Below are 12,820 nucleotides of genomic sequence, written 5' to 3'. Positions count from 1 at the left end.
CTTGCTGATTCATACATGGAATGTCTATTTTAGTTGTCACTTACAAAGTGGTGTATTGCATGAGTTCAGCACCTTTCTGAGCTCATTAATTGATTTAACCAGTTTGGCCTTTGTTTAATCAGTACCAAAAGAAGCATGCAGAAAAAGAACACACAACTACATTAAGAATTGCTTTTAGAGATTCAACTATTACGTAATGACTCATACTTTATATAGCAGTGCATTTAAGATAATCACATTTGTTTCCTTTGAGTTTAAATAGTGCTGCGATTTCACATTTTTACATATTATGTGCCCACATGGCATTTGTAAATACCAAACATTGCTGTAAAACAATGTGAAGGGGGAACTTTTGTACTTGTAGACAACAATGACTTAGGGTCTGATTTAGAGTTTGGTGGACAGGTTACTCCATCACAAACATGATGGATATTGTGACGGATACCTCAGCTGCCATATCACATTTCCAATAGGATATAAAGGGACCGTAATATGGTCTGACGGGATATCCATCACATGTGTGACAGAGTATCCCCATCTACCAAACTCCAATTCAGGCCCTTAGTTTTTTTCCAATTTTATCTTCACATTGTACATTACTTAACCTCCTTCCTAAGATATTTGCCATGAAAACTGTAAACCTACAGCTTCAGTTCCCGAATATGTTCCTGCTTCTCCTTTTATAATATGATTGAAAAGTATCCTTCAACAACAGCTTATGCATTTGGGGCGGTCCTTTCTTCTGTCATTTTTTGCAAGCTGTAAAAAAAAGTAATTCTGAACAATCTAACATTTGATCTTGGTAGATTGTCTAAATATGTCTAGAATGTAAGTTAGTATAGGATATTACGCATGTCATTATCTTTCATTTTTTTTGTGATAAGCTGGGTCACAAATGTACATTCTGATTATATGATCTGTATCCCCCTAAAAGACTGAGCATTTTCCGAAATGTCTATAGATGTATGAGTAGACGTTATAGTGCCAGGTTGAGTTCTACAGATATTTGATGCTATGTTTGATATGTGCTTTGCATAGATGTGAAATCTCCACAACTTATATTGATAGTAATAGATATTTCCCTTTTCACATTTTCCTCTGGCTGCTAATGCCAACAGTCGTATCTCAGAGTCGGAACCTTGTATTATTTATTTTGATGTCCTTCATAGTATGAATTAATATTTGGTGTCATTTTTTTCCCTGAGAAGTCAATATTTCTTTGTCTTCTGCAACTAACTTGCATCCCTTTGTGTCTTCCCTACTCCTAATGCTTGAATCAGATTTGGCAAGAAAAAAGAGGATAAAAGTGGAAAAGCAGAGCCAAAGGGGAATCTAAAGAATGCCACTATAAAAGAAGAAGAACTAGAGAAAATGAAGGAAGAGCGAGACAGGTGAGTTCAACATTTACTGCTCCAGGGAACTAGCGGGTAGTTTTCAATTAAGTGTTTCAGTATTCTTTGAATTTATGCTTACTTTACGGACAATTATGAAATTTTGTTTAACGGATATTCCTTCCACTAAAGACCTCATGTTTTACACTGCACGTCTCCCATGTTCCCAGAAGCTAAGAATCAGAAGACCAAGAATGCATGCCAGAGGAGAGGTGTTGCTTGGTTCCAGAGGTACCTCCCATGGCCCTCTGATATAATCACCTATAATGATGACTCCATAACTACAGGCACCACATCCCTTGTTGTCCTTTAACTCTTCCTTCCGTTCTCCAGATGTTAGGATTCTGGGAATCTTCTTCAGTTTGATGGAGCATTTTGGTATGCTCTAAAACAAGGTCAACAAATCTTTTCACCCTAGCGGGGGGGGGTAAAATAAATTAAGCATGGCATTAATGAGCATTAATTTATAATATGACCACTTTGACCAAACAATAAAAACCAAAATCGGAAATAAAACTAAATGGTTTTATTACAAACTAATACTCAGATTCATATAGACAATTATCAAGAACAGCCTGTAAAGGTACAGTAACACCATAAGGTGTCTGAACATTTGGAAGAAGCGTAATCTAATCAACATTAAGCAAACCAAGCTATCAATGCCAGCTATGCAGAATAACATCAACAGTATTTGGTGTTCGGAAAATAATCTTTGACCAACTCTACTAAACATTGGTGCAAAGTAGAATGATCTAAATTGCTAGCTAAAACAAAAGAAATCCTCCAAAGTTGGCATATCACTAATTGGCATGAGTTGGGCTACAAAACATGGGGACAAAAAGTAAAAAGGAAATTAAGAATAAAAATAACCATCAAAAGGACATCTGGGGCAAAAAGAGAGTACAGTAGGCAACAAGTAGATAAAAAAGAGAAGGTGCCAGCATATCAGAAGCTCGGTCAAGAGTCTTCTTGTGGGTCCAAGAAAATCTAAGTTCTCTCAGCAAGCATTTGGGAAAAGTGCGGGGCAAGGGCAAAGAGGTCTGTACCTGTCAAAGTCCAAGGGAATCTCCTTTTGAATTTGACTGAGATTGATTAATTAATGTCCAAAGTAAACAATGATTTGTTCATTGGTAACACCTATGGATCGAAAGATTTAATTGTCCAGTCCCTTCGCATCACACATCTGTAACATGCTTGAGTATTCCCAAGACCGTCCTGGGAAGGTGCCCATCCTTGGTCTCCTCTATGACTTTGCAACAATATGACCACAACCAGTCTTCACATTCTCAGTCTCTCTCTGTACCATTCTCAAGGTTGCTTTCTCAGGCTCTCTATGAGTAAGACAACAGCATATTTATTTCCAAACTAACAATTCATGTGAAAGGTACCTGAAAAAAAATGACACGTTAGAAGAAAGGAAACAAAACAGTTAGCAAGCAATTGGCCATTGATTATGAGTATTTTGCTGTGGATCCTACAGAATCCATGTCAACCACAACTATAAGCAACCGATTTTCTAGTTTATACTACTAAGACTTGGAAAAATCTGTGAAGATAAATTGCAAGTTAATCTTTGAGACCAGACACCAGAGTCCATTCAGTTGCTGCATCTCACCACTGAGGTCTATGCTAGAGTCTAGAGCACATACCTCCATTTGTAGTGCTCTGTTTTCTGCAGGCGTACTCCAGGAAAAAAGATAAGAAGAGTAAGTGCTGGCCTTGCTCCAGTCACCTCAGTCACTCCCTCTTAACAAAGAACTGAATACAAGTGAAACTGGCTGGTCAATCAGCTTATGGTCCTTCCTGTTTCAAACTCTGCAGGTGAGCTCCTCCTCTACTCTGGTGGCAGGTTTATTCTTTGACCATTCTTGCATATCACGAGAAGTTTAAGACATCAGTGCATGAGGTTTTACAATAGATGTTCAAGCGGTCCCATCTGTTCTTGTATATATTTGATGTCTCCCCACTTCACTAATGAGTTGAATCTGGGGGTCCTTACTGCCTCCAGTTTTGAGTGAATCTGACCTCTCCTCACAGCTGTTAAATTTTGGCACATATTTGGACCTCTTGATATTTGATTAACCTCTTCCAGTATCACAACATTCTACTTGTAAAGCTCGTGCTCACCACTGAAGGCCTTTCTTTGCGCTGAAAACTGATATGACACAAGTCAGTGGTATTCTTTTATCAACCCTGAAAGGCTGAAAATCTGAATGGACGCCCCATGAGGCACTCTGTTGATCTCACAGATAAACATGTGACCCTGCAGTGCACACATTTGGCAGTTGGGCCAATGGGTAAGGTTTATTAATCTCCTGTCCATTTCTGTGACTGACTTTATAAACTTTGTTACTTTAGCCCTGTTCACCTCAACCTGGTCTTCACTCGCTCTCCAATAGCACCACTTTTAGCCTACTTGGACTTAGCCTGTTGTTATTAATTTTACCTAAGAACCATGAACCATGGCAAAAATGGCAATGCAAACGTTGATAATTGAATGATCATGTCATCTGTCTTGGTGCAATTTTCGTAGAATCCTTTACAATTTACTGCTGCTAAGTCCTGTCACAATCACACAAATATTACAGAAACATATGTTTGCATATGATTCTAAAGAAGAGTCCTGGGAAGATGATCCATGCCTCTTGGGTTAAGTGTCAGAGTGCCACCTGTGTCTGGGAGTACATATGTTGTCTACCAATCTGAATGTTTTTTCAAGCCTGTGATTATAAGGAAGGCAGCTAATGCTTTGGAAATGGAAGCGCCGATCACAGACTATGTTATATGTAATTATAGAAAACATACATTTATCAGAAGCCAGTCCTTCCTTTATTTGGTGCCTTGCCCAAACAGACAATCACCACCTCCATTCCCCTCTGTCAAGGAACAAAAAGTTTAACCAGATCATCTATAGCATTTTGACTTTGTATTCATCACCTGAGTCCCATGTAATAAATATTCTTAAAGTTAAATCAAAACAAAAACATCTTTGTCTTTCTTAGAGTACTGAATACATCTTTGTTTTGACCCACATATCATGCATCCTCAAACTTAACATATACCAGTTCTAGTTACCTTGTGTTCTTCAAGGTACTTTAAATGTGGCAGGATACCCCACTCTCTGGCACAATTTTTTATTCATGAAGTGACTTTGGGCATTGGCTTCTGTAGGCACAAAGTGATGGCTAGTAGGTCCTCAAAATCAATCGATTCAGATAGTTCCTTACCTTTTGCCTTATATAGAGAAGCTGCCCTATTACCTACGTCTCACATGTCAGATCACAGGCAGTTGTTGCTGTTCAAGGTTTGAGTATTCCTGCCAGAATCACAAGACCAGATTCAGGTACACCATCTGTAGTTGTCCATCAAATTTCCAATATGTTTAGCTTTTACATCTTGCAGCATGAAGCAACTCATAGGGCTTTTTTAATTGGAGACCTTTTGGGGGAGGTGCTTTTGCATCAGAGGAGAAAATTGTGCACATCCGGGAGACTATCTTGCTGGTGCATCTGCTGGCCGATCTTTATCTGGGGATGCTTTTTAATCCTCTTGGCCTTATGCCAAAGGCCCAATTATGCATCTTTTTTGTTTGTTGGTGAGGTGTACGTGTAGTTTTTTAGAGGTAACTTTATAAGCGGGGCTTCCATACGAACAGGGGCAATATCTGACCACCTTCAGGAATCTAGTCATCATTTCTGGACCTACTGAAGGTCATTAGCCTTAAGGTAGAACCCTCCCAACCAGTTTTCCCAAGATTCTCTGGTCTCAGATGTTTACGTGACTAAATAGGACCTTATTTTATAACTCCTCATTATATTGAGGAGTGCTCTATAAAGTTGCCTTCTCGTCCACAAAAATCAGAGCTCCTATTTGATGGTGTTCACTGGCTGTTATATTTGTGCTGAGAGTGCCACATATATCTGTGTCCTCCTTGTACACTTTATCCACAATTCCCTCTGATTCACCTGGTTCTAAGGAAATGGGTGCCATTGTGGATTGGCATATTCTTGACTACACCACATTTGGTAAGTACAGTTTGGTCCTTCTGAGGCGATGGCTTCCCCCTCTACATTGATGGTTAGTGTAGCCAAGTCACTTGTTCAGGCGCCCATCACTGCAGGCAATGAGCGCGGAGCAGTACTCTCTGGACCCATCCTCTACATCAGGCATCACCCCTAGACTACTTGTTTGGTATCATACACACTGGTGTTAGCTCCTAAAGAGTAAGCACCGAATGCAGCAATAAAGAAGTCGGATTGTGCTCATACATTATTTTTTTAGGTTAGAACGTAACTTACTCTAAGGTTATATGTATTGTGCAGTGGTTTGAATTGTAAAGTATATAAACGTGTCAAGTATTTTACTAAAGTGTTCCAAGGGCTGTCTAATTGCCTTTGAAATTCTTGTGAAATGGCGAAGTTACGTGACGAAGAACTTCCACTGGGGGTGTGTGATTTCCATCGCAGCGTGAGGAGAGACTTTCCTTCAGACTGTAGGGCATGCTTTCATTCTCATTTTCACTGCAGTGAGAGAGGATGCTTCCCTTCACTGAGGGTGCGCGCTACTTCCATCGCACTGTGAGAAGAAACTTTCCATCACTGGAGGTGTGTGATTTCAATTCCATTGTGAGAGGAGGCTCTCCTTCAGAGTGTTGGGGCATGCTGTTCATTGGAGTGTGAGAGGATGCTTTCAATCACTGAGGGTGCATGTGATTCCCATGGCTGTATGAGAATATATTTTTCATCCCTGAGACTGCGCGGGATTTCCATTACAATGTGAGAGGAGACTTTCCTCCAGAGGGTAGGGGCATTCTTTTTACTGCAGTGAGGGGATGGTTTCCATCACCGAGGCTTCGCGTGATTTCCATCCCAGTGTGAGGGTATTTGCTGTTGCTGAGGGGGTATTTTCCTTCGCTGAGGCTGCTCGTGATTTCCATTGGAATGTGAGAGGAGCCCTTCCTCCAGAGTGTAGGGTCATTCTTTTCATTGCCATGTGGGAGGATGCTTTCCATCACTGATGGTGCACAAGTTGCATCGTAGGGTGAGGGGAGACTTTCCTTCAGACTGTAGGGCATTCTTTCATTCAGATTGAAGGGACATCCTTTTCACTGCAGTGAGAGAGGATGCTTCCCTTCACTTGAGGGTGCGCGCTACTTCCATCCCACTGTGAGAAGAAACTTTCCATCACTGGAGGTGTGTGATTTCAATTCCATTGTGAGAGGAGGCTCTCCTTCAGAGTGTTGGGGCATGCTGTTCATTGGAGTGTGAGAGGATGCTTTCAATCACTGAGGGTGCATGTGATTCCTATGGCTGTATGAGAGGATATTTTTCATCCCTGAGGCTACACAGGATTTCCATTACAATGTGAGAGGAGACTTTCCTCCAGAGGGTAGGGGCATTCTTTTCACTGCAGTAAGGGGATGGTTTCCATCACTGAGGCTTCGCGTGATTTCCATCCCAGTGTGAGGGTATTTGCTGTTGCTGAGGGGGTATTTTCCTTCGCTGAGGCTGCTCGTGATTTCCATTGGAATGTGAGAGGAACCCTTCCTCCAGAGTGTAGGGTCATTCTTTTCATTGCCGTGTGGGAGGATGCTTTCCATCACTGATGGTGCACAGTTTGCATCGTAGGGTGAGAGGATACTTTCCTTCAGAGTGTAGGGACATTCTTTTTACTGCAGTGAGAGGATGCTTTCCATCCCTAAGGCTGCGCGTATTTTCAGTTGCAGCGTGATGGTATTTTCTATTGCTGATGATGTAGGCGATTTCCATCGCAGTGCGAGAGGATACTTTCCATGGTTGACTGTGCCTGTGATTTACCTTGCACTGTGAAAGAATACCTTGCGCAAGGATGTTCTTTCCAGAGCCCCGCCAGAGGATACTTTCACAGTCCGAGAGAATTCTTTCCAGCATGGTGCGAGAGGATGCTATACTGTTAAGCTCAGTTGCCGGAAGATAACTACCATCTACATCTGAGGGAAGAGAGATTTGGCAGCTGAAGGCAAGAGGACACTCAGTTAAGGAATCCCAATATTTACTTGTTGTCTACTTACAGCCAAGTCAGATTAAATGTTTTCCAGGAGGTGACAAGTGTACTTATTCTCCTTGCCCCATTGTCATGATTAATGGGTGATGTCACACTCCCTAGGAAGTGACTTCTCCGGTTTTACATTCCTTAAGCCCTGACTTAATTTTATACTATACATGTGACTGCCATTCCTATTTATAACTGCAGATTCTTGATTTGTTTTCTGGCAACCATGAGTTATGTGTCCTTCAGTTTAAAGGAGCCAGTATCTTTTATTAGCCCTCTGGCAAGATAAGAAGTATGCATCCCATCTGTTAATAGGGACAGTGTAATGTTATTTTTGCTACCAAGGAATGGAGAGCCTGTGTCTGGCTCATAAACTAAAACTGTATCTCTTCAAGATTACAGACCGGCTTACGTTCCAAGATCCACATTTAAGAAAGGACATGCAAAAGAAGTGAAACAGAAAAAACATTTTTTAACTCTTCGACTTCCAAAGATACATTGAAAATCGCTGAAGATACATACCATTGCTTTCTTATAGTATTAGTTTTAATATTGACAATTGATACAGTTCACACCACATCCTGAAGGTGTTTTTCCCACCCTTGTCAGTGACAGTCTTCGCTAGCGCCAGAGGGGTGAGAGGTTAAGCCTGCCATTCTGCCTTTAGAACCTGAGAAGTCCAGTTTGAACATAAATCTTTGTGTGGTGACTCACTCACTGAGATGCCTTGCTGGTTTAGTAGCATAATAGGCGAGAGCAGGTTTCGCTTTTTTTGGCCCAAGTCCCAGGAGCAGAGCATCTATTGTAATGGACTTGGCCGATGACAGAAGTTAGATATTTATTTAAATCAATGTGCTTATTTATTAGTTTTGTATGTTGCTGACTATTCCCGAAGGTACCATAGCGCTTTACAAAAGAGTGGTACATTTATAAATTTCAAGGGATTAAACACACTAATGGATATTAGTCAATGTCAGTTCAGGGACTTACAGAAGACTAGAGTTCCTTTATATCTGTCCATAGAACAACAAGGCGTCTATGTGAACTAAGAACATCTTTCAAGGTAACAATTCAGCGCTTACCAGGTGGGGGACAAAGAACATTTTCTGGGACAAGCGTGCCTGCTGTGTTGCTGAAACGAAGATAAGCCAGCCTTCACAGAGTTTTAAGGTGGAAGGAGTTGTTGTTTGAGCTATGGGGGCTTGCTGTACCGTTCGCAAACTTGAAACCAGAGGGTTTGTGACTGGTAAAAAGATTTTCTTATTTATAAACCCTTTTTATGAGTCAGAAAAGTTTTTCCAAATTCTAATATGAATTTAGAAATGATTATTCTTTCGGTATTTGGAACTGTTGGTTTGGACGTCATTTCCAAATACCCAATGAGCGCGCTGTGTATCAATGGTTTGTAACCGTAATTCTGGCCGCAAACCATAGATAAGATACCGGACTATCAAGATGGAGAGCAACTTATTTGCAAAAGGTAAGGAGTTACCCTAGCAACCCTCCCCTCTTGCAAACTGGGGGGCAGCTTCACTGGGAGTAGGCAGTGGTCTAGGGGACCACTGCCATCTCTCTCTGATGTTTTTTAAAACTGAACTTAAAAAAAATAAAATAAACAGCCCTATTTCCTTAAAAGAAATCTAACTGCTGTAAAGAAAAAATTAGTGTGTGCTGTCCCGTACAAGCCACCGTCTGTCTCTGTGCAGTCAGTCAGAGGAAGTCACAATTTATAACTTGCCTAATGAATTTTTTTGACAATATTCTTTTTATTGTTTTTATCATACATGCATCAACATCGGTGACAGCAGATAACTCAAATCCCCTCATATTAGCATACAGCGACTGTCATAACCCTTTGTCAATCATTGGGGGAGAATATCCTATATACTTCATAAGCATCATCACCATGTTTATTCATAGTGTTTCTAATGTAAATATCTTACCTTCCTACCCCCCCACCCAGAAACCCAGAACCCTAAAACAAAAAAGAAAAAATGTCTGTGACTGAAACTATGTAGCGGTAGCATCAAAAGGTTTAAGCAGTGGTATCGGGGGGGGGGAACTAGCCTATGTTAGACTTCCAAGGGACCACCTCCGGGTCAGGTACCTCATCAATGCACTCCATTAAAAATTGAAAGAGCTAGATCACTTTTGTGTGGGAGGGGCATGCACAGAGGGTGAGGCCTCTAGATAGATACAACATTAAGGGGCCCCAAATAAATTCAAAATTTTTATATTTGTTTTTCATGATATCGGTCATCCTTTCCATGATAATCGCCTGAAAAAGTCTAGCATGCCATTGCGTAAGTGATGGCGCCCATTTTTTCTTCCGTGCCGCTGCTAAGGCAACTTTAGCAGCTCCCATGCATAGCTACACAATGGCTCTATCTCCCTTGATTTGGCACTTGAGGGTATCATCTCTTAAACCTAGAAGTGCAAATGCGTGGTTGTCTGGTATGGGGGTACCCCAGGATCTCCTTGATCTGAGTGATACTTTCAGACCAAATGGGGCGGAGAGTCGGGCAGTCCTACCAAATATGTCGAAAGTCCTCTCGTAGCCCACATCCTCTCCAGCAAAGACCTGATGTGTCAGGAAAAAATGTTTGAGTTTAGTGGGCTACAGATACCAATCAAACAGTTGCTTATAATGAACTTCTTGCATGACAATTGAGTGGTTAAAGCAAGGAATATCCCTCCAGAGCCAACTCCAGCTAGCCTCTGATATATCCTGGCCAAGTACCTGCTCCCGAAAGCGTTTGTATCTGGGTTGCGGGGAGTGTGTGGTCGATAGCAGGAGACAATACAGAAAGGATATACAACCCTTAGATGTCCCAGCCCTCTTTGCAAATCTTTCAATTAGAGTGAGCTCTGGGTCCCTGATGTCGGGTTGAAGGACCCAGTGCTTTAGCTGCAAGTAGCGGAAGTGTTCTGTGGGGGGTAGATGAACATCCCTTTGACAGTGTTCCAGAGTACGAATGGAGTAAATCAGCTATGGTGAGACAGCCCTCCTCCCTTCAAGCATCAAGCATTCTTTGTGTAATGCAAGGGGAAAGGGGGGATTAAAGTGGATTGGTGTAAAGGGGGAGGGGAAGGTAGTCCAATCTTATGTATGATGTACCTCATCCCAAATTTTAAGTGTTGTCAAGGTAGGTGCACTCAGGTAGGCACTGGGCTATCTGTCAGTCTACAGTTTCCACAGGACGTCCCAGATGTACTTGCCCACTACTGCTTTGTCCAGGTGGAGCCAGTGCTTGTCGGACTCCTGCAAGGGCCATTCCGATATAACTTGTAGTTGGGCTGCCTTATTATGGAGATGAAAGTCTGGAAGACCCTTCCCTCCCATGTCCTTCGGCTGTCTCAGTAGTTTGTGAGATAGACACGCACTACGATTTTGTCAAAGGAAGCAGGTTGTCAAGGAGCGGAGGGATGGGAGACAGTCACGAGCTAGATCCACAGGAAGGCCCTGAAAGAGATAAACTAACATTTGCAGAACAGACAATTTGATGGCATGAATATGTCCTAGCCAGGAACTATACATGGACGCCCAGTGTTTAAAGTCGAATTTGAGTTGATGTAGGAGTGGAGGATAATTAGCTTTGTATATGTCCGAGATTTTGGGTGTAAGTTTTATACCTAAGAAGGCATCTCTTTTTTGGCCCATTGGAAGGGAGAGTTGGATATCAGGTTTTCCATATTTAGAGGGGGGAAGTGTTCGGTTAAGGATAAAGGACTTATTTAACTTAATAGAAAACCCCACCACCCTTTTAAACCTTTGTAGTTCTCTTTGTAGAGCCTCTAAAGAAGATTGTGGAGAAGTCAGGGTCAAGAGAACGTCATCTGCAAAGAGGGAAATATTATGGATCTGGGATCCAAACGGCAACCCCTGAATAGCAGGCAAGTCTTGTATTGTAGCCGCCAGGGGTTCTACACTAAGGGCGAATAGTAATGCCGTGTGGGGGCACCACTGTTGTGTTCCCTGTGGAGCAAAAAAAAAATCAGAACCCACCCTGTTGACCAACACTCTAGAGCTTGGGGAAGCATAGTTGGCCTTGATCATGGTAATAAATTGGTTGCAGAAGCCAAACTGCCATAGTTTGTAGAAGAGGAAGGGGGAATCCACTCAGTCAAAAGCTTTCTCTGCATCTAGGGCTAACAATACAGCAAGTATCTTTTTCTTTGTTGCCTTTTCTACCAATTGGACCATCCTCCTCAGGTTGTTGTGTGTCTGCTGGGCTTTAATAAAGCCTGATTGATCTGGGTGGATCAGATCTGGCTGAGGTCCTCCAGTCTGGAGGCCAATATCTTCGTGTAGAGCTTGGCATCCAGGTTGAGTGAAGCTATGTGACCGTATGAGCCACAAGAGCAAGGGTCTTTTCTTGGCTTGGGGATTGTCGAGGCAAGGGAATCACCCATCAAGGGTGACACCGCCCTTGACTGGATCACATTGTTAAAAAGGGAAACCAGATATGGGATGTGGTCGGAGCTGAACATATTATAGAAAAGGGCAATATATCCGTCGGGCCCCGGTGGTTTATGGGGTTTCAAGGCCTTAACGGCTTTGCAAACATCATCCTCACAAACTGGTGTGGCTAGAAGCTCTCTCTGTTCTGCAGTCACTTGCAGGAGGTGCACCACGTCTGGATATTGCCTTCGGGACTGAGCATTCGTAGGAGTGGCAGTGCACAATCGTGCATGGAACTCTCTCAAGACGCATGTTTTCTCCACATCAGAGGTTGCTATTTTGCCTTTTTCTGTCATTAGATCCCTTATATATTCCTTCTCCCATTTAAGTCTGAGTTGTCTCGCCAGTCGTGGTCTTACCTTATTGTCATGTTCATAGGAAGAGCGTTTAAGTCATAATAGGGTGTGTTTAGCTCTGTTGCTACAGATCGTGTTTAATTTCCCTCTGAGTGTTGTGACCTTCCACTGCAATAGAAGTGTTGGTTGCTGTTTGTGTGCTTGCTTGGCTTTACTAAGTTCTGCCTCGAATGTTAACTGGTCTTTTGTTCTTTGCTTATTAAGTGTAGAGATCAGAACAATGCATTTACTTTTAATAATTGCTTTGAATGTGTCCCAAGTGATAGTGGACTAGCGTCCTTGGTGGGATACAATTTAAAGAAGCCCCTGATGTCTTTACTGAGTTTGTCTCTAAGAAGGCGTTCCCTTGTCAGGGACGCAGGGAAAAACCGACGACGTAGCTTGGGGAAAGAGGGCAATCCAAGGTTAACTTTAGTGGGGCATGAACCATATTGATGGGATGAAAGGAAGCTGTGAGTATCGCTGGTGTAAGCGACTGGCTGAGGAAATGATAGTCTATCTGCAAAAACGTATGATGAGTGTGAGAGAAAAATAAATAATCTTTAATGGTGGGTGTAATGTCCTCCAAGCCCTGCCTTTTG

At 42.1% G+C, this 12,820-nt stretch overlaps 1 protein-coding gene across 2 annotated transcripts in view; it reads left to right on the top strand.

Annotated features, from left to right (window-relative positions):
- The window catches only part of PARD3B (par-3 family cell polarity regulator beta), a 2,030,765-nt gene that overhangs the window by 1,510,186 nt on the left and 507,759 nt on the right, over positions 1-12,820 (top strand). For both annotated transcript variants that reach the window (XM_069225990.1, XM_069225989.1), the window contains one exon: positions 1,281-1,391. In XM_069225990.1, coding sequence (XP_069082091.1) covers positions 1,281-1,391 — 111 coding nt within the window. The remainder of the gene's footprint in view (positions 1-1,280; positions 1,392-12,820) is intronic.

Source organism: Pleurodeles waltl, chromosome 3_1 (assembly GCF_031143425.1).
Source record: "Pleurodeles waltl isolate 20211129_DDA chromosome 3_1, aPleWal1.hap1.20221129, whole genome shotgun sequence".
NCBI classification, from domain to species: domain Eukaryota; kingdom Metazoa; phylum Chordata; class Amphibia; order Caudata; family Salamandridae; genus Pleurodeles; species Pleurodeles waltl.
This window is presented reverse-complemented; position numbering and strand designations above follow the sequence as displayed.